This window comes from Lampris incognitus, chromosome 18 (genome assembly GCF_029633865.1).
Source record: "Lampris incognitus isolate fLamInc1 chromosome 18, fLamInc1.hap2, whole genome shotgun sequence".
In the NCBI taxonomy this organism is placed as follows: Eukaryota; Metazoa; Chordata; class Actinopteri; order Lampriformes; family Lampridae; genus Lampris; species Lampris incognitus.
In genome coordinates, this window is record NC_079228.1 from 1,579,545 (window position 1) to 1,600,215 (window position 20,671).

The 20,671-nt window shown below is 47.5% G+C and overlaps 1 protein-coding gene across 1 annotated transcript; it reads left to right on the top strand.

Annotated features, from left to right (window-relative positions):
- The first annotated feature begins 7,387 nt into the window (after window positions 1-7,387).
- On the top strand, window positions 7,388-16,679 carry LOC130129080 (uncharacterized protein K02A2.6-like). Its single transcript, XM_056298877.1, is given in 7 exon segments — window positions 7,388-7,508; window positions 7,511-9,776; window positions 9,778-9,869; window positions 9,872-10,827; window positions 10,829-11,407; window positions 13,496-13,722; window positions 16,334-16,679. Coding segments are annotated over 7 exon segments (4,587 nt in total).
- Window positions 16,680-20,671: the final 3,992 nt, after the last annotated feature.

Genomic DNA, 20,671 nt, shown 5'->3' on the forward strand with positions numbered 1-20,671 from the left:
GGGGGGGGTCGGGCAACACTGCCGAAAGCGACCGGTAAATAAAATTCCCACACTGTATACTATAGCCTAATACCCAACCGTACGGTAAATGTCAACGTATTAATGGCCCATAGATAATCATCAATGAATTAATAAATAAAAGTGGGTCTTACCTTATAAAAGCAGGTCCAATCGTCTTTTTTGTCTGCAAAAGATGTCCAGTACCTCTTCCGGCGTCACCACAATGTCTCTGTGCTCCGAGAGCAATGTCAGTCCATTAAGCCGTCTTTCCGTCATTGTACTGCGCATTTTGTCCTTGATCCTTCCCAGACGGGGAAAACTTCTCTCGACATGGGCACTGGTGACAGGAAGCGTGGTCAAAACGCGGAGAAGCTTGAAGATGCTTGGAAACAACTCACTGTTACAGGCATTTAATGCCTCAATGGCATTTTGTGGAACATAAGTTGCATCTTTCCATTTATCCCGCCAGGTGTCAATTTCTGACTTTACAACTTCCAGATGCGGTAACACTTCATCAGGATACAGGTTGGAGAGTGCTTGAGCTGAGCTGTCGTTCAGCATGCTGACCTTAGATGGCAGTAAGGAGCAGAGGTTGGAGATCACATTTCTGTGTTTGCTGAAGCGTTCCTTCATCTGTGATGAATAAAAGTCAAGCATGACTATGAAAAGCTTTTGCTGGAAGTGATTTTCACAGGCCTTCAATGGATCCTCATTGCAGTCCATGCCTCTTGGTGGTCGAAATTCAACCTCATACTTGGCTGCTTGGGAAGAGGTCTTTTGGAAAATCTGCCTGAACTCCATCTCAGAGTTAGCCCTCATCTCATCTACCTGCTTAATAACAGCATCAGCAGCTGAAACGCAACTCACGAAGTCACAATTTTCCTTCTGAAGGAAGGTGGACAGGTGGTAGGTTTTTGCAAGCATCTTCTCACTCACATTCATGGACAGCATGAATTCTGCATTGTCAATTGAATTAAAGAGCTGAGTGGCTTTGACAGATGTGTCTCCTGTGAAGGTTTCACCGATTTTCTGCAGGCTGGATCGCACAGGGTCTAAAAGCTCGTTGAATGTAAATATTGCGTCGTGGCGTTCGACCCATGTCGTTTCACACAACTTCGTCAGTCGCGTTTTCTTGCAGTGGGGTAAAAGACGCTCCGTCTCGTGTCGCAGACTGCATGCAGACCACAAAGCCGAATCATTGAAAAAAGTGCAGATTTCCGAGACAATTCCAAAGCAATTTCGCACCATTTTTACAGTGCAGCACTTGTTTAGGACCAAATTCAAACTGTGGCTGGCACAGTGCACATAAACTGCTTGCTTGTGCTTCTCTTTGATTTTAGCTTGGGCACCATGTAAACGGCCACTCATGGCAGATGCGCCATCGTATCCCTGGCCACGTAAAAACTGTAAATCAACGCCTGCATTTGTCAACTGACTTTCGATTTAATTGGCGATTGCCTCCCCGGTTAACTTCTCGATATCAACAAAGGACAAAAACTCCTCTCTGATGCTATATTGGCTGTCATGCTGGTTCACGTATCTGACACAGACAGAAAGCTGCTCCCGCCCTGAAACATCTTTCATTTCATCTGCCAACACAGCGAAACACTGCGCGGAGTTTACTTTCTGCACCAGTTTGTTTGTTATCACATCTGCAATTATGCTGATTATTTCATTTTGTACATCAGGACTGCAGTAGCTAGCGTTTGCTGCACATTTACTCAAGTGTTGTAACAGTACTGTGTCGCCAGATGTAGCCCTAAACCTGAGTAAAGCCCTGAAATTTCCGTCATTGTGAGTTGGCTCATTCAATGTCACTGGTCCTGAATCAATATCACCTCTCAGGGCGAGTTCTTGGCGACCGCAAAAAATCAACGTTGCAATGATGCTTTTGGGTTTTTCTCTGTTTTCTTGGACTCGCTTTTCTCTCTCAGAATCTAGCCTCAGTGAAATGCATCCATTTTATTGTTGAGAACCACTTGGAAATTGTCCGCTTTCAAACTTGCATCCTTGCGATATGCCTTTTGTGCATGGTCTTTGAACGTCTCTAAAGCATGTTTCCAGTCTGAGAAGTGGACATTAATTAGCTTGCCAGCTTTTCTGTGCCCTCCCTTGCCCACATGCTCGACTGCAAACGCAACACAGTGCTTACAAAAACAACCGTCGGACCTTGTTGAGTATACTAGCCAGCTAAACTGGTCAATCCAATGACGTTGGAAACGTAGTTTACCTCCTAGTTTTGTATGGAATGTTTGTCCGATATTGGCCGTCCAGTCCAGTGAGTACATTTCTCTTCTCTGTTCGTCTGATATTTTCCCACCAATATAATCCACAAAGTCGTGTGCAAACGTTTCCGAGGTAGAGGACGGCGGCGGGTCTGCTAACTCTGGCTCCGTTTCCGAGGAGGAGGGCAGTGGGTCTGATAACACTTGCTCCGGGAAATCGGTAACGTTAGTGACCAGATCATCTGTAATGTTCTTGTTTTTCTTTTTTGAGTCGGGACACGTTGAAACAAAAAAATCACTGATTATACGAATATTAACTTTACTGCTCTTGCCTGATTTACAGGCAGCTTTCGGCGGCTCCATTGCTTTTGAAAAGCAGACTATAGATCGACCATTTAGCTAGCATAACCAGTGGCAGGTTGCTTAGCTGACTCGTCAGACCCCTGAGCCAATCAAAAGCGTGTGATTTTATTTGTTTTACGAAACAGACCAATAAGATACATCATGTTTGGAAACAAATTAACTGACAGGTTGAACGTCTGTCAGTCACGATAGATGCAGTGTATGAGTAGGCTAGATGGGCGGTGACAAATAATCAAAACGATAACTAAATAATTATTGGTGCCATTTCACACGGGCCGTGGGGTTTCGGGGGGGGTTCAGACACGAAAACCACCTACCTGGCTACGTGCCTGATCTGGACGATATAGTGGTACACGGGCCCACCAGTGAAATCCACGACAAGCGCCTCAACATGGTCTTCGCAGCCCTGTCCAAGTACAAGCTAACTCTCAATGCTGAGAAATGTGTCCTCTCTGTGCCAGCCATCGACTTCGTGGGGTTCCAGCTGTCAGCGAGCGGTGTAACTCCACTACAATCCAACGTGGACGCCATTCAGGCCATCCCTGAGCCCAGCTCGGCCGCCCAGGTCACCTCCTTCCTGGGTATGACAAGTTACTACCTGAGGTTTCTTCCCCAGTACTCTGCGACCACAGCCCCCCTGCGCCAGCTGCTGCGTAAGGACGAGCCATGGGTGTGGTCAAAGGCATGCAGTGACGCTGTGCGTGACCTCAAGACTCAACTGACTTCACCACCAGTGTTGGCTCACTTTGACATCTCCAGCTCCACCTTTGTGACCTGTGACGCATCAGCCACAGCGATAGGGGCTGTGCTGTCTCAAACCCAGAACGGTGCGGAGAAGCCCATTGCCTTCGCCTCCCGTGCCCTCAACCTGACCGAGCAGCGGTACTCCGTGGGTGAGCGTGAGGCGTTAGCCTGTATCTGGGCTTGTGAAAGGTGGCACCTCTACCTCTATGGCCGCTCCTTCACCCTCAGGACAGATCACCAGGCCCTGACAGCGCTGCTGTCCACATCTGGGACAGGCCACAAACCCCTGAGGCTGCACCGCTGGTCTGACCGCCTCCGCCAGTACAACTTCAGCCTGCAGTTCACCCCAGGCAGAGACAATGTTGTCGCCGACCTGCTCTCTCGCTCTGTCTCCACCCCAGCTCCACAGACGGACACTGACTGTGTGGAAAAGGACATTGTCCAAATGCTACACACACCCCTCCAGGCCACTGTCTCTCTGCAGGAGCTGAGGGCAGCCTCCGAACAGGACCCTGTCCTCTCCCAGCTCCGCACCTACATCCAGAACGGCTGGCCTCACAAGGTCCCAGAGGAGCTGGCTGCATTCGCCCGAGTCAGACAGGAGCTCTCCTGCTGGAACGACACCTGCGTGGCACGTGGGTTTTGCACAGTGGTCCCAGCTGCTCTCCGTGCACGTGTTTTGAATACGGCGCATGAAGGCCACCTGGGCATTGTGAAACTGAAACAGCGCTGCCGAGACCTGGTGTGGTGGCCGGGGATAGACAGAGATATTGAGGCTCTGGTGAAGGACTGTTCTGCCTGCCTTGTGAGTGGCAAGACTGGCCACCAGGCTCCCCCACCCCTGCAACCTCTCGCCTGACCCTCTCAGCCCTGGGAACACCTGCAGTTGGACATTTGTGGTGAGATCCATGGAGTTCCCCACCACCAACGCTTCATGGTGGTCGCCTACGATCTACACTCAAAATGGCCTGAACTCACCACTTCCGGCACTGTGACCTCACAGATCATCATCGACTTCCTGGACTCTCTTTTCTCTCGCTGGGGAAAGACCATCACCACTGACAACGGCCCTCAGCTGGTCTCTGCTGAGTTCACTGCTTATCTCGAAAGCAAGGGCATCCGTCATATACGCACTGCATACTACCACCCCCAGGCCAATGGCGGCGTTTAACGTTTTCACCAGTCACTGAAGAACGGCCTCAGAGCACACATGGCCCAAGGGTGCTCTTTCACGCAGGCCATCCGTCACACTCTGCTGCACTATCGGGCCACACAGCACTCGACCACAGGCGTCTCCCCAGCCTCTCTCATGCTAGGCCGGGAACTGTGCATACCCCTTGACAGGCTCCGCCCCTCCACACCTCAGGCACCTCCCTCTGGGGTCAGAGCCTCAGTCACTCATCAGCAGACGCGGATGAAGCAACGGTTTGACCAGTCAAAACGAACCAGGGTGCCAGACATCAATGTGTCAGACTGGGTCAGGGTCCGCAGGCCCCACAGGGACAATAAAATGGCTTCATACTGGTCCTCTCCTCTCCAAGTCACTCGTCAGCTGGGCCCAGCCACCTACCTCCTCAGCGATGGCACTCGGTGGCACTCCAGTCGTCTACGGAAGGTGTCAGCTCCGCCACACACAGCTGGTGACACAACCATAGCCATTCCCTCAGCATGGCGAGATGCCCCGGGGCTTCATGCAGCTCCTACACGGGCCCCAGGCATTTCTGGGCCTCAGCTTCCCCTGCCTTCTCCCTCCCCACCTGGGCCTGCCCAGCCTCAGGCCGCCCCGCGCGCGACCTGTTCGCACACGTTTACGCCCTGGCCACCTAGAGGACTTTGTGTCAACCTTTCATGTTTGAAATCCTGCCGGGGGGGGGGGGGATGTTATGTCTGCACACATCGACAGTGCTGCATTTGATTTGGTGCTGTTCTATTGTGCTGGGATCGATTGGTGATGCCTGCGGGCTCTGGGTTGTGTGATCGGGTCTGCCTTTGATGCTGTGTCAGTCTAAATAAAGAATGCCACGGAGAGGTTGTGTCGAGCGACAGCGCTGTGTCCTGAAGTGATTTAAAAATACAATAGTCTGATCATAAACGGAGATGCAACAAATGCAACGCAACAAAGGAGAAGAGCTATGCTTCTACACCTTGCTGGAACGGACGTCCAGGATATCTACACACTCGCAGACACGGGAGAAGCAACTGATTATGGTAAAGCAAAAGAAACACTGAACAAATACCTCGTCCCACAAGTCAACACCGCGTTTGCGAGGCAGCCATTCTACAATTTGACGCAGAGGACTGGTGAGACAGTACAACAATTAGCCACGAGGCTCAGACATGCAGCTAAAGACTGTGATTAGTCAGATAAGAGACGCCATTTTGAGCAAGTGCACGTCCGATTATGTACGTAGAAAACTCCTTGAGGAGGGAGATGAGCTGACATTGCTTAAGAAAATGGAGATAGCAGCTAAATGTGAGAGAATCGAAATGCAAATGTCCGCCATGAGTGTTAGTGCAGTTCCCAAAGAGACTGAGACGGTGAACCGTGTTTCGGAAAAAGAGAGAAAATACCATCAGAAAGGGAAAAATCCAAGGGGAGATAGAGGCAGCAAATCTGACAAAGTGTGCTATAGATGTGGTAAAGGAAACCATCTTGCAAAAGACTCTAACTGTCCTGCACGGGGTCAGACCTGCAGAAAGTGGAATGAGAAGGATCACTTTTACAAAATGTGCAAAAGCAAAGGGCAGCAAAAACAAACAGTGAAATGTGTGGAAGAGGAAGAACAGAGAAACTATGCTTTCACAATAAACAATGACAGTAACACAAATAGAATCACATTCTCAGTAGGAAATGTTAGTCTGAACATGCTCATAGACTCAGGGGCATCTAGCAACAGTATAGATGAGAAGACCTGGGAAAAACTTAAAGCAGAGAAAATAGTGTGTTAGTCAAGAGTACCACAAGTTAATCACAAGCTGTATTTTTCTTCATCAAGTGAACCTTTACCGGTAAAGGGGGGTTTCACGTGTCAGGTAGAAATAGGTAAATGCAGCACGCAGGCTGAGTTCACAGTGATTAAGGGCCAGTGTGAGCCGCTGTTAGGGAAGAAACTGCAATGAAACTAGGGGTGTTGAACATAGACACAAACATAGCTACAGTCAGGGACATGAAGATTATGATACAGGAGCAATACCCAAGGTTGTTCAAGGGAGTAGGTAAACTGAACACGAAGCAGATCAGCCTGTACATCGATGAGACCGTCAAACCCATTGCCCAGCCACTGAGGTGTGTGCCGTTCAATCTGAGAGGACTTGTGGAGAAAAAGATCAAGGAGCTTCTGGACATGGACATTATCGAGCATGTGGAGGGCGCTACACCATGGGTCAAGCCAGTAGTCATAGTACCCAAAGTGAAGAAAGAGATCAGACTGTGCCTAGACATGAGGCAAGCAAACACAGCAATAGTTCGTGGCAGGTATCCGATCCCCACTGTCGACGAGCTGCTGCAAGGAATGAACAGGTCAGTAGTATACAGTAAACTAGATGTCAAATGGGGGTACCACCAGCTAGAGTTAGAACTGTAGTGAGCAGGTTTTGATATGTAATGAGCGCACATGTGCAAGTGTTGAGACTTGAAGATATGCCTATGTAACCCAGCCAGAAATAATGGGTTAAAGAAAATGTGGTATCTTGAACTAGATATACATGTTATACCATAGGGCTAGAGGGCGCTCCTACCTTACCATTAGTTAGATGATACAGTATAACTGCAGAGTGCTAGACCAGTTCAGACCAGCCAGACAGTGATGCACATGTAATAATGTTCCATGCTGCAAGACGTTCATTAAAAGAAAGTAAACATTGATAAATGCGTGCTCGGTTCGTCAACCAAGATATAACATTTATTGGCGACGAGGTCAATTTGGGAACATGTGAGGACGTTTGCAGATGGTTTTGTGGCCAGAAGTGAAACGAGGGAGAAGACGGCTAGCAGCTAACGGGAACGGAGGTTTGTCGGCTAGAAGAGCGGGAAAGTAGCTAGCTAAAGAGAAAGCATGGCTACCGCGACGATTGGCACGTTGGCGGCGTTTGATGTGCAAAACCAGACGTGGGAAGAGTATTGTGAAATACTACATCCGTTTTTTGAGGCCAATGCGATTGACGATGGAGATAGACAGAGAGAGCTATACTCATAAGTGTCGTCGGGGCATCGACATACAGTCTGATGCGTAGCCTCCTGAGCCCAGTGAAGCCGAAAGACAAGACCTACCAGCAACTTGTAATGCTGATGAAGAATCACGTTGATCCGAAGCCAAGCGAAATAGTGCAGAGGTACAAGTTTGACTCGCGCAACCGCAAGTCTGAGGAAGCAGTGGTGGACTATGTAGCAGAGCTGCTCCGGCTCGCACACGATTGCAACTACGGTGACACCTTACAGCAACGGCTGAGAGATCGGATCGTCTGCGGAATCAACGATGACCGGATCCAGAGACGTCTCCTGTCAGAAGCGGGTCTAACCTTTGAAAAAGCCCTGTCCATTGCCATGGCAGCGAAGGCAGCAAACAAGAATGCTCAAGATTTGCAACACCCGAAGGGGACGGAGAAGTGCATGTATGTACAGAAAGGCACACCGGAGGCTCAGACTTCCAAAGAGACTAATAATAAAGAGTGTTATAGATGTAAGGGAAGCAGACATACAGCAGCTGAATGTAAGTTTAAGCAGGAGAAATGTCATGCTTGTGGTAAAGTAGGGCATCTTGCCAAAGCCTGTCGTAATCAGAGTAGCAAAGGGCCTATTGATAAGAAAGAAAAGAAGCAGAGCTCACACCATCGTTCTCATAAAGTACAGGAGAACCAGAGTCAGTGTAGTGATAGCTCAGAAGAAGACACATACACAGAGACCTCATACAGTATGACTTTCAGGTTAGGAAAGATGAGTGAGTTGCACTTGAGAAAAGTAGACCCTTACTTAGTGAATATGAAAGTGAATGGTGGAGAGGTTAGCTTTGAGATAGATACAGGCTGCAGTCTCACGGTAGTAAATGAACACACCTTCCAGATGATATGTGAAGAGAAGAGTAGTCTATCTCTTGAGCCCGTCAAAATCAAGTTAGAGACTTATACAGGCGATCCAGTCAAGGTGATAGGGGCAGCACAGGTGAAGGTAGTGTACCAGCAGCAAAGACAGAAGCTACCGCACATAGTAGTGAAAGGAAAGGCTCCCAACCTGCTAGGTAGAGGCTGGTTGGAGGAGATACAGCTCAAGTGGAAAGCAATAAAGACCAACCACAAAGCAAGAGAGCTGAAACACATGAAAGCGACAGAGAATGCTCCACAGACAGAAAAGAAGACAACACTGCAGCAAGTGTTAGGTACTCACGAAGAGGTTTTCAAAGACGAACTTGGTACTTTGAAAGGTGCTAAAGCTACCATCCATGTGAAAGCTGATGCTGTCCCACAATACTTCCGCCCGCGGTCTGTCCCCTATGCTATGCGAGCAAAGGTGGATGAAGAAATAGACAGACTGATAAAAGAAGGCATAATCACTCAAGTAAAATGCTCAGACTGGGCAGCGCCAGTGGTCCCTATTCTCAAACCCGGGGGAACCGTCAGACTGTGTGGAGACTACAAACTTACCGTAAACACTGTCTCCTCACTCGAACAGTATCCAATTCCTAGAGTGGAAGATCTCTTCACAGCACTATCCGGGGGTAAAAAGTTCTCTAAATTAGATATGAGTCATGCATATCAACAAATACTCATGGACGAGGAATCCAAGAAATACTTGACAGTGAATACTCACCGAGGATTGTTCACGTACAATAGACTTCCTTTTGGGGTGGCGTCTGCACCAGCCATTTTCCAAAGGACAATGGAGGGTTTGTTACGTGGGATCCCTCTCGTAGCAGTATATCTAGATGACATCTTAGTCAGTGGCTTCGACGAAGCTGATCATCTGAGAAATCTGGATGCTGTGCTGACTACGTTGAGGGAGGCTGGGTTGCGTTTGAGGAGAAGCAAATGCACCTTCATGCAAGAGGAGGTTGAGTATCTGAGGCACAGAGTGGACGCGCAGGGGCTCCAACTGGTCAAGAAAAAAGTAAAAGCCATCATGGAAGCTCGGACCCCCACAAACGTCACAGAACTCAAGTCTTATTTAGGTTTACAAAATTACTACAACAAATTCCTTCCAAACCTGGCAACCCTGCTCGCCCCTCTCCACGAACTTTTGAGACAAGATGTGCGCTGGACGTGGAAAAAGCAGCAAGAGGAAGCTTTTCAAAAATCAAAGGACTTGCTGAACTCAGCAGCAGTGCTGGTGCGTTACAGGGCAGACCGAGACGTGATCCTGTCCTGTGATGCCCCACCTTACGGGGTGGGCGCTGTGCTATCCCAGCGGATGGAGGATGGAAGTGAGCGACCCGTGGGGTTCATGTCTCGCACTTTCCCCAGCGGAAAAAGGATACTCGCAACTCGACAAAGAAGGCTTAGCTGTCATCTTCGGCATCCAGAAGTTCCGTAAGTACTTGTATGGAAGAGCTTCACCATCTATACAGATCACAAACCGCTAATCTACCTGTTCAACGAGAAGAAACCTATTCCACAAATGGGTTCACCGAGAGTACAAAGATGGGCTGTGTACCTGAGTGCGTATGAATACAAAATGCTCTACAAGCCAGGAAAACAACACGCCAATGCGGACGCATTCAGCAGACTGCCAGTGCCGGAGACAGGACAGGAGGGTGACACCACGGAACAAGTCTTGATGATGGATCTACTGGATGACACACTCCTGGACACTAACCAGATCAAGCGCTGGACAGCTAAGGATGTCACACCATCGCGAGTTCATGAGTACGTCCTGAAAGGATGGCCGGCCGAGACAGAGACTCAACTCAAGCCGTATCATCAGAGGAGAAGGGAGTTGAGTGTGAGAGATGGTTGTGTGCTCTGGGGAGCTAGAGTAATCATACCGACCAAAGGCAGAGACACCATACTGAAGATACTACACCAGACACACGCAGGGATGACGAGAATGAAGGGGCTCGCCAGATCGTATGTGTGGTGGCCTGGTATGGATCGGGATGTGGAGAAGGAGGATCAGTCATGTGAGGAGTGTCAAACACACCAGAAGGCACCACCCGCCGCACCGTTACACCCCTGGGAGTGGCCGGAGGAGCCTTGGTCCAGGATTCATGTGGACTACGCAGGACCTTTCATGGGAGAAATGTTCCTACTGATCGTGGACGCAGATTCAAATTGGATGGACATCTACCCCGTGAAATCAGCCACATCACAAGCGACAATCGAGAAACTGCGTCAGAGCTTCAGTGTCTTTGGACTACCAAAAATGCTAGTTTCAGATAATGGAACCTGTTTCACGAGCGCAGAGTTTGAGTCTTTCATGAAACTGAATGGAATACATCATGTGAAGTCAGCATCGTTCCACCTTTCCTCGAACGGGCTAGCAGAGAGGGCAGTGCAAACTTTCAAGGGGGGGGGGGATGAAGAAGATGAAAAGAGATACACTGCAGACCCGACTGTCAAGACACCTGTTCAGTTATCGCATCACACCTCATGGGACTACAGGCTTGTCACCTGCAGAGCTGATGATGTCACGCCGACTCAGATCCACTCTCGACCTGCTCACACCAGATGTGAAAACAAAAGTGCAGCAAAAGCAAATGAAACAGAAACAAGCCCACGACGGACACACCAAACTGAGGAGTTTTGCACCTGGAGATGAAGTATTCATTCGGAACTACTCCTACGGTCCCAAATGGATCCCCGCCGTCGTCGAGAGCTCATCAGGCCCAGTGTCCTATACTGTCACTGTTGGAAGTGGTCAAATCATGAAGAGGCATGTGGATCAAGTTCGAACCAGACTGACACACACTGCGCCTAGTGAGGTGACTGGACGAGACCTGGTGCCAGTGGTGAGCACTGAGGGAGGTTCTACGGGCCTTGTACCTACAGCATTGGATGTGAGTGAAGAACCACCTACAAGTGAGTTACCGGAGCCGCCGCCTGCTTCTGAAGTGCAGAAGAGACCGGACTTACCTGTGGTGGCTGAGGTGAGGCGTGCAGGAAGAGAGAGACATTCACCCTCACACCTCAAAGACTTTGTTAGAAAGTAGTGAGATTTTTCCAGGAATAGAGCAACAATGCGCTCTGATCTCACTGGAAGGACGTACCTTCCTAGTTAGAAGAAAAAAGAGTTCCAGAGAAAAAGAAAAAGAAGAGTTCCAGTTCATTGTGATATTGCAGTGTGATGTTGAAACAACTGTGTTAGAGAGAACAGTATGTTTAGTTAGCTGAATAGAATTGCATTACTAGTTTCAGCTTAAAAGGGTGTCTGTGTGTGTGTGTGGTATCTTGAACTAGATATACATGTTATACCACCAGGCCGCTGGAGGGCGCTCCTACCTTACATTAGTTAGATGATACAGTATAACTGCAGAGTGCTGGACCAGTTCAGACTAGCCAGACAGCGATGCACATGTAATAATGTTCCATGCTGCAAGACGTTCATTAAAAGAAAGTAAACATTGATAAATGCGTGCTCGGTTCATCAACCAAGATATAACAAAAAATAAACTTATTTAAAAACTATATAAGTTATAAATACTAATTTGTTTTAAGTTCATGTTTTATTTTATTTCATATTATAGTTATGATTTATTACTTGGTTAAAATCGGTTATCTCTATTGGCTCCATTCTTACCTGCCTCGATTGATCGAGTCTAGGATAGAGGGAGTGTCTGTGTGAATAGAGAAGGGAGGGGCAGTGACGCATGAGACCAGAGAGTGAACGCTGCGAGCACCTTATCAAGCCATAATTGCTTCGCAACGTGCGTGAGCTTGCACGAGCCACGGGCTGTGAAGAGTGCCGTTTTAACGAGGTTATCGCATCCCACGTGTCTTGGTAAGATAGCCTAGCAATCGGGCTATTCGGCTAATCGCCGTACGCTAGCAATAAGGCTGTTAATGTAGCATTGTGTTGTTAGCATGTGAATGTTATACATCCTGATGTGAAATGTTTGTAAATTGTTCATGTATATTAAATACATGATGTAGAACTAAATAATTCCAGTATTTGGGATTAATTTAGAACATATTTTAGAAGCTATTATTTCACCATAATTTTGAATGTTGATTGTTGAATGTTGTACAGCATAGATAAGATAAATTTAAGAAACTGAACCTATGTTATATGTACAGGTCAGGTTTTTTGTTATGATCTAGTTACAGACCATAGACCACTGGAGGTAATCTACAGCCCACGCTCCAAGCCATGGGCACGCATCGAGCGGTGGGTGCTGAGATGTCAGCCATATGACTTCAAGGTCGTCCACATACCAGGGAAACAGAGCATCGCTGATCCACTGTCAGGCTGCTAGGAAAGACAGCAATGGAGGAATCTCATGGAAACAGGTCGGATGAATATGTGAGATTCGTCGCAGTGAATGGAATGCCAAACGCACATACCACAAGAGAGGTGGAAGAAGCATCAGCAGGAGATGTGTAGCTGAGGGAGGTGAGGAAGGCTATTGAGAGTGGGTGTTTTGATAGATGTAAGGCATATGCGCCGATAGCAAACGAGCTCTGTACAATAGGGTACTTAGTTCTCAGTGGGACACGTATTGTCCTGCCTCACTCACTCTGTGAAAGGGCACTAGCTTTAGAAGGACACTTAGGTATAGTAGGCACAAAACACCACCTAACGAGCAAAGTGTGGTGGCCTGGAGTCGACAAGACTGCTGAAAAACACTGCAAGTCATGTCATGGATGCCAGACTGTAGCCCGTCCAGACATGCCGGAGCCACTGAGACCTACGACACTTCCTAATGGGCCGTGGTGGGATGTAGCTACAGACTTGTTGGGTCCGTTACCCACTGGACATTCAGTACTAGTAGTTGTAGACTATTATAGTCAGTATTATGAATACGACATCCTCAAGTCCACAACTGCAGAGAAGGTCATTGATAGTTTAGAGGCTATCTACCACTTACCTGTCAAACAGATTGTGGCCTGCAGTTTATGTCAGAGGAGTTTCAGCTATACTGCAAGGACATGTTAAGACAGCGCCAAAATGGGCTCAAGCAAATGGTGAAGTTGAGCGACAGAATGCCTCCCTCACGAAGTGTATTCGCATTGCACAGGCCGATGGACTGGACTGGAAACGCGAGCTACGAAAATATATCACCATCTACAGAGCCATCGATCATCCAACAGGCAAGAGTCCAGCCGAGCTAATGTTCGGTTGCAAAATTAGAGAGAAGTTGCCAGATCGTTCCACAACACAAAATGACTTGGACGTGCACGACCGCAATGCTGAACAGAAAGGAAAGGCCAAGATACACTATATTGTGGACCCTGGAGGTCGCTAGTATTCCAACCACTACTATAGTGACAACGCCACTCCCAATTACAGGGTGGGAGACCCAGAGAAAGTGTACAGGTGCGTATTCAGTTTGAATGAACAGACCAAAGGTTTCAGAACACACACAAAAGTATTTATTCAGTTGGTTGGGAGAACAGATTAAAAAACCTTTACTGCTGTGTCAATACGTCAATAAAAACAACTGTACCAAAATGAACAAAGAGATGGCATAGGTCATCCAACCTCAAACAAACTGGGCCACTGTTGGGGACATCAGAACACTCCAAATCTATAGTAGGTTAGCATGCAAATAGAAAAGCAAAAAGTCTCACACAGCAATTACTCCATCTACATATAATAATAAAATGAGCCAACTCAAGGCTAAGTGCCAATAGGCATAAAAATCACACCAAGAAGCCAACTCAGGGATAGGAAACTACAAACATGCACACAGAGCACAAACGGTGAGTGCTTCAAACTAATGTCCCAATCAGTGGGCCCAGTTACGGTTGACTATGAATGGCCTAATATAAAATACATTCAGACTATGAGAAATAAAAACAGTTATGGCTAACCAACTTCACTTAGAGGGCTTAACCCTAGTTGTTAATGTAACTGGTTGGCAAAAAATAAAATGACTGGGTAGGGATATCAAACAAAACCACCACTAGCAGCAATAACAAGGCAGATGAAAATTATAAAAGTAAAAAACAATAGAACAGCGGCTCACAGCAATATGCAAAAGCTGTAAAACAAAAGCATACATTTAGTCCACTTATTAACCACATCACCCTTAATGAAATGTTTGGTTATGGCTCAATCAACTACCCTATTGTGCGGCAGAAGTCACTGGGTAGGCTAACAATTCAAACGCTGTAGCCTCCTATTGCCTAAATGGTAAACACAGTAACATAGTTCTCTTAACATTTAGCAAGGCAGAAGTCATTGGGTAGGCTAACAATTCAAACGCTGTAGCCTCCTATTGCCTAAATGGTAAACACAGTAACATAGTTTTCTTAGCATTTAGCAAGGAATACTGCGACATTCTATTTCCATGTACAGAAATCATTATAGGCTATGCCCACCTGTATTTGTCACAATTCCTTGTATACCGTACACTGGCCGTTTGGAATCAATTTGCACTTTCTGCTGCTACAAGACATAGAACAATGTGCTTAAATATTTGAGGTAAGAAAAACAATAAGTGGAGTTCACAAACACAGGCTTACCTACAAGCAGCGACCAAATGACTTCAAGTAGCAACCAAACATTCTGCCATGTATCAAACCAGCTAATCGTGGGGGAGGGGACTCAGACCATAGTTGTCCGATGCTATGCCTGAACTTTATACAAACTTAAAGGGGCGGTGTTACTACAATTAACCCTGACTGGTCCCACTGCCCACAATTTGTACAAAAGTATTGGGACACCTGGCCATGACACCTACAGGAGCTTTTATGACATCCCATTCTAAATCCATAGGCATTAATATGGAGTCCCCCCCACCCCTTGCAGCTCTAACAGCTTCCACTCTTCTTGGAAGGCTTTCCACAAAATTTTGGGGTGTGGCTGTAGGAATTCTTGCCCATTCACCCAGAAGAGCATTTGTGAGGTCAGGCACTGATGTTGGACGAGAAGACCTGGCTTGCAATCTCCGTTCTAGTTCATCCCAAAGGTGTTCAATGGGGTTGAGGTCAGGGCTCTGTGTGGGCCAGCCAGCTTCTTCAACACCAAACTCACCCAACCATGTTTTAATGTACCTTGCTTTGTGCATTGGGACACAGTCATGCTGGAACAGAAAATGGCCCTCCCCAAACTGTTCCCACAAAGTCGGAAGCATAGAATTGTCCAAGATGTCTGGGTGTGCTGAAGCATTAAGGTTTCCCTTCACTGGAACTAAGGGGCCTAGCCCAACCCCTGAAAAACAACCCCATACCATTATCCCTCCTCCACCAAACATTCCAGTTGGCACAATGCAGTCAGGCAGGTAACTTTCTCCTGGCATACACCAAACCCAGACTCGTCCACCAGACTGCCAGACAGAGAAGTGTGATTCGTCACTCCACAGAACACATTTGCACTGCTCCAGAGTCCAGTGGCAGCGTGCTTTACACCACTCCAAGGCTTGCATGCAGCAACTCGGCCATGGAAACCCATTCCATGAAGCTCCCGGCGCACAGTTTTTGTGCTGATGTTAATGCCAGAGGAACTTTGGAACTCTGCCGTTATTGATTGAACAGAGCGTTGACGACTTTTACGCACTATGTGCCTCAGCACTTCTTGACCCCATTGTGTGACTTTACGTGGTCTGCCCCGTCGTGGCTGAGTTGCTGTTGTTCCTAAACACTTCCACTTTTCAACAATACCACTTAGTTGACCGTAGAATATCTAGCAGGAAAGAAATTTCATGAACTGACTTATTGCAAAGGTGGCATCCTATGACAGTACCACGCTTCGATTCACTGAGCTCCCCAGAACGACCCATTCTTTCACAAATGTTTGAAAATGCAGACTGCATGACTAGCTGCTGGATTTTATACACTTGTGGCAATGTGTCTGAATGAAACACCTGAATTCAATGATTAAGAGGTGTGTCCCAATACTTTTGTACATATAGTGTATATGCAGATGAGCGCCGCAGAGCAAAACCCTCAGACATAGAAGTAGGAGACCAAGTACTCCTAAAGCAAGAGAAGGTAGATAAGTTCACTACACCTTTCAACAAAATCCCGCACACTATCATCAACAAAACAGGAAACCGTGTGATTGTTCAGTCTCCAACAGGCGCCAGGTATTCAAGGAACACCACCTGTGTAAAGAGATACCTCCCTCTACCTGAAGACCCAGCCCCGCTAGCACAGGATGCTGCACACCTGCAAAAGGATGAGAACAGTAGCCCCACAATGGAGCCCCAAAAGATTCTCGAGCTGGAAACACGCTCCAAAGAGCAAGCCAAAGGTTAGCTGATTACAACGCTGGTCAGACCACAAAGACAGACCAAACTACCTGAAAGACTGAAGGACTTTGTTATCAAGTGATAGACACAGAAACTTAAAAAGACCCAGCTGGAAAGAAAAGAGTACTTAAGTGTTGGTTTATTTTAAATGCGTTATGTTGTTTAGACTGACAGTTTAAGTTGGTTATGACAGACTGGGTAGTACAACATCTGAAGAGAGACAATGTTGCAATAGATGGTTACAAAGCAAACATGTTAGTCATGGGTTATGTACATGTTTGTTAAGTTTTCATCCAAGAAAAAGGGGGATGTTATGTGTGCAATTTAGGTCATGTCACTTTAAGACTGATGACGTTAGCGCATAGAGTGATGGGAACGGGGAAGTGGATGTGACATGCAAGAGTGTGTTGGAATGGAAGTTTCACTAAAGTCACGTTATGGTTTACTCCATGTCTCAATTAAGTGTAATTCGGTGATCTTAATACACAACAGGTGGATCTGGTGTTATGGGCATGAGAGGGGTCTCTGTGTCAGTGTGAGTCTGTCCATCCTCTTCAGGGGACTTTAGAGCATCATCCACGTAGAACTCAGGGTCGATGAGTTCTTTTATATCGCTGCCGTAGTCTGCCTCTGCTTCTTTAGCTGCTCTTCGTAAACCGTATATAGCCACAGCAGGGGAGGGACTGTTACCAAAGAGGTGGACCCGCATCCTGTAGTCCATGAAGTCAGAGGTAAGGTCATTGTTCCTAAACCATAGGAAGTGGAGATGAACCATGTGGTCTTCCTTCACCACAAAGCAGTGGAACATGTGTTCGATGTCGGCAGTGATGACCACCCGCTCCTTCCTGAACCTTATGAGTATACCTAGCAGGCTGTTGTTAAGGTCAGGGCCTGTGAGCAGGACATTGTTGAGTGACACTCCTTCACATGGCGCACTGGAGTAGAAGACCACACGGATCTTGCTTGGCTTTTTGGGATGGTACACGCCGAACCGGGGCAGGTACCAGCACTCTTGTCCGTGTTGCAGGGGCGGTGCAACCTCTGCATGTTCTCTGCTGAACATGTTCTCCATGAACTCCAGGAAGTGGGTCTTCATCTGTGGTCATTTCTCCAGTGTGAGCCGGAGTGAGACAAGGCAGTCGTGTGCTTGTTTCCTATTGTCAGGCAGCCGTTGTCTTGGCGACCGGAAGGTAGGGGCCCGACCCAGCTGTTGGAGCTGTCCTGATGGAACTCAGCATCCATGATCTGAGGAAATCTCATGGCCCAGGCTGTCTCCATCGTGCACTGTTGAGCTGTATGTGGAGGTTAGTGCTGGTGGGTATTGATGCTTAGGTGGTTGACTGAACATCTCCTTCACTTTAATTTGGATGCTGCACGGATGTAGATGGCTTGCACGACCGTTCTCTAAGATGGATGTTTTGTAGCTGCTCACCTTTAGTGGTCTGTGGGCACCGTCGGGGCTTACATCACTGATGACGACCCATCCTAGCCTTTGAGCAAACGGTGCATTGTCTGGACCACTGATCTGGTCACAGACTTCGTGTACCCTCAAGATATCTCTGCCCAGCAGGAGGAGTATGTTGACGTCCGGATCAAGGGGTGGTATTCTGTCAGCGATGCATTTCAGGTGAGTGTGATGGCGGGCTGCGTCTGGGGTAGGTATCTCAGAGTGGTTATTAGGGAGTTGGTTGCACTCGAGGAGTGTAGGCAGAGGAAAGTGCAGATTCTTGTCCGCTGACTCCACAGTGTAACCACTGGCTCTTCTCCCCACAGTCTCTTTAAGTCCAGCACATGTTTTCAGCGTGTATGGGTAGGAGTACCCTGAAACTTTGAAGAAGTTGAAGAACTCTGACCGTGCAAGGGAGCGGTTGCTCTGCTCATTGAGTACTGCGTACATTCTCTTGGATTCCTCTCTGCATCCAGTACACGCTGGGTACACGCTGACGAGGCATATCTTGGCGCATGCTCTCGCGCTAAGTCCTTCACCACACACTTGTGTGCAACTTGAAGTGACCTCCTGGTCATGTGCTTTGTCTCCCTCCCCGCAGTATTCTGAAGCGGGAGGGAACGCCTTAGACTTCCAGGTAACTGGTCCTGGATGAAGCGCTGTCACATGCTCTCACGTTCCATGCATTTGGCATCAGCTGAGCAGTTCCTGGCGAGGTGCTCAGTGGAGGAACAATAACGGAAGCAGATAGTGTTCCTTTAGGAGCTGTTTGCGTTCTTCCAAGCTCTTTTCCCGAAAACCTCTACATTTCTTCAGAGGATGAGGTTTATTATGTATGGGGCAGCATTTGTTTGGGTCCGCTGATTCCTTATCTTCTCTAGTCTCAGATTTGTCTGTTGAAGAAATTGTCTTATGACGGGCGCCTTCACAGACTTCTCCCATTTGTTCTTTTTCTCTGTTGAAGCTTGCGTGAAGAGGTTAAAGCTGGGGTCTGTTCGAGCCTTTCCCTCCGTGCGGATGAGGTCTAGAAACACGGAAAAGGGTGGGGAGCTGACGTGATGTTCGCGCTTGTATCTTGACCAAAAGGATATCCACTTCTCTTGTATGTTGTGTTGTGTCTACCCTCCAACCAGCTCAAGGAACAGCGCCCCCTAGGCGAAAGTCTTGTAAACAGAATATTGAACATATTGAACATATCTGTATAAACAGCAAAATATACTTGTCTCTGAAGTAATACTTGGGGTAGTATTGGTCGAGGATCAATGACCACACCGGGTTATAGAACTCAGGTTTAATCGTGGCTCAGTAGGCAGACATAATAACCATACATGGTAGTGGTGTAACCATAATAACAGTCCGGGTAGTACATAACACCTAGTGTAGTTCCAGTGTATATACATGGCGTTATATCACTACATCCCCCCTGTTTAGTTTTCAATTTTTACAGTATCAAAATACAAACATATTCAGAGCCCTCCTTTTGTGTTTGATTGTCTCTACTCAAAGTCCTTGTAGTGAGCTGGTTTGGAAACAGCTCTTCCATATCTTGTGCGTACTGTCTTGTGTGTTTCACAGGTTTGGCTGGAAGAAGTTCCAGCTGCATGAGTGTCCCGTTGAGGTTCTGTGAAGCGGGTTCTTGTGCTCCTCAGTGCATGGGGGTGGTGAATTTCCCGCAGGTGGCTCCTGCCACGTCTGAGTTTGTTCCCATTTGATTTTTGCACAATGTAGCTCCTTGGCTCATCGCACTTTTGTACGATGGTGGCTGGATACCAAGTCCCTTTTTCCTTGTTTAGGACAGATACGTGCTGTCCGGGACCGAGTGGAGGTAGTTCTCTGCCGCTGCTGCGGTCATGATGTTCCTTCATGTTTGCTGTTCTCTGCTCCAGGTGGAGTCGGTTTTCCTCCTTGCCTGGGTCCCCTCGACTCGGCAGCAGGGTGGTGACCGGCCTTCCGAAGATCAGTTCTGCTGGTGATGGTAGTTTACTGTCGATGGGTGTTGCTCTGACCTGTAGTAAGGCAACTTGTATGTTACCTCCTTGTCTCATGGTTTTCTTCACAATGGATTCGATGTGTCGCACATGCCTCTCAATGAATCCATTGCTTTTTGGATAGTGGGGTGAGCTTGTCACGTGCTGATTCCCCAGTCAGCCGTGAATTTCTGGAACGCGTGCCCTGTGTACTGGGGTCCATTATCTGTAAGTATCTCATCAGGCCTTCCAAAAAGAGACATGTACATTTCCATTTTTTGTGCAACTGCCCAGCTGGACACAGGCATGGGCATTTCATCCACTAGAGGGAACTTAGAATATCTGTCCACAATCAGTAAATACTGATGTCCATCGATCTCGAATAGATCAGAAGCTAGGGATTGCCATGGTTTTGACGGTGTGTTGTGTAGGTTGAGAGGTTGCTTTGGATTTGCATCCTGATGTTCCACGCATACGCTACATGACCTGCAGACTCTTTCGATGTCATCGTTCATTCTGATCCAGTAGACACTTTCTCTCGCCAGTCGCCATGTCTTTTCGATGCCCTGGTGTCTTACATGCAGC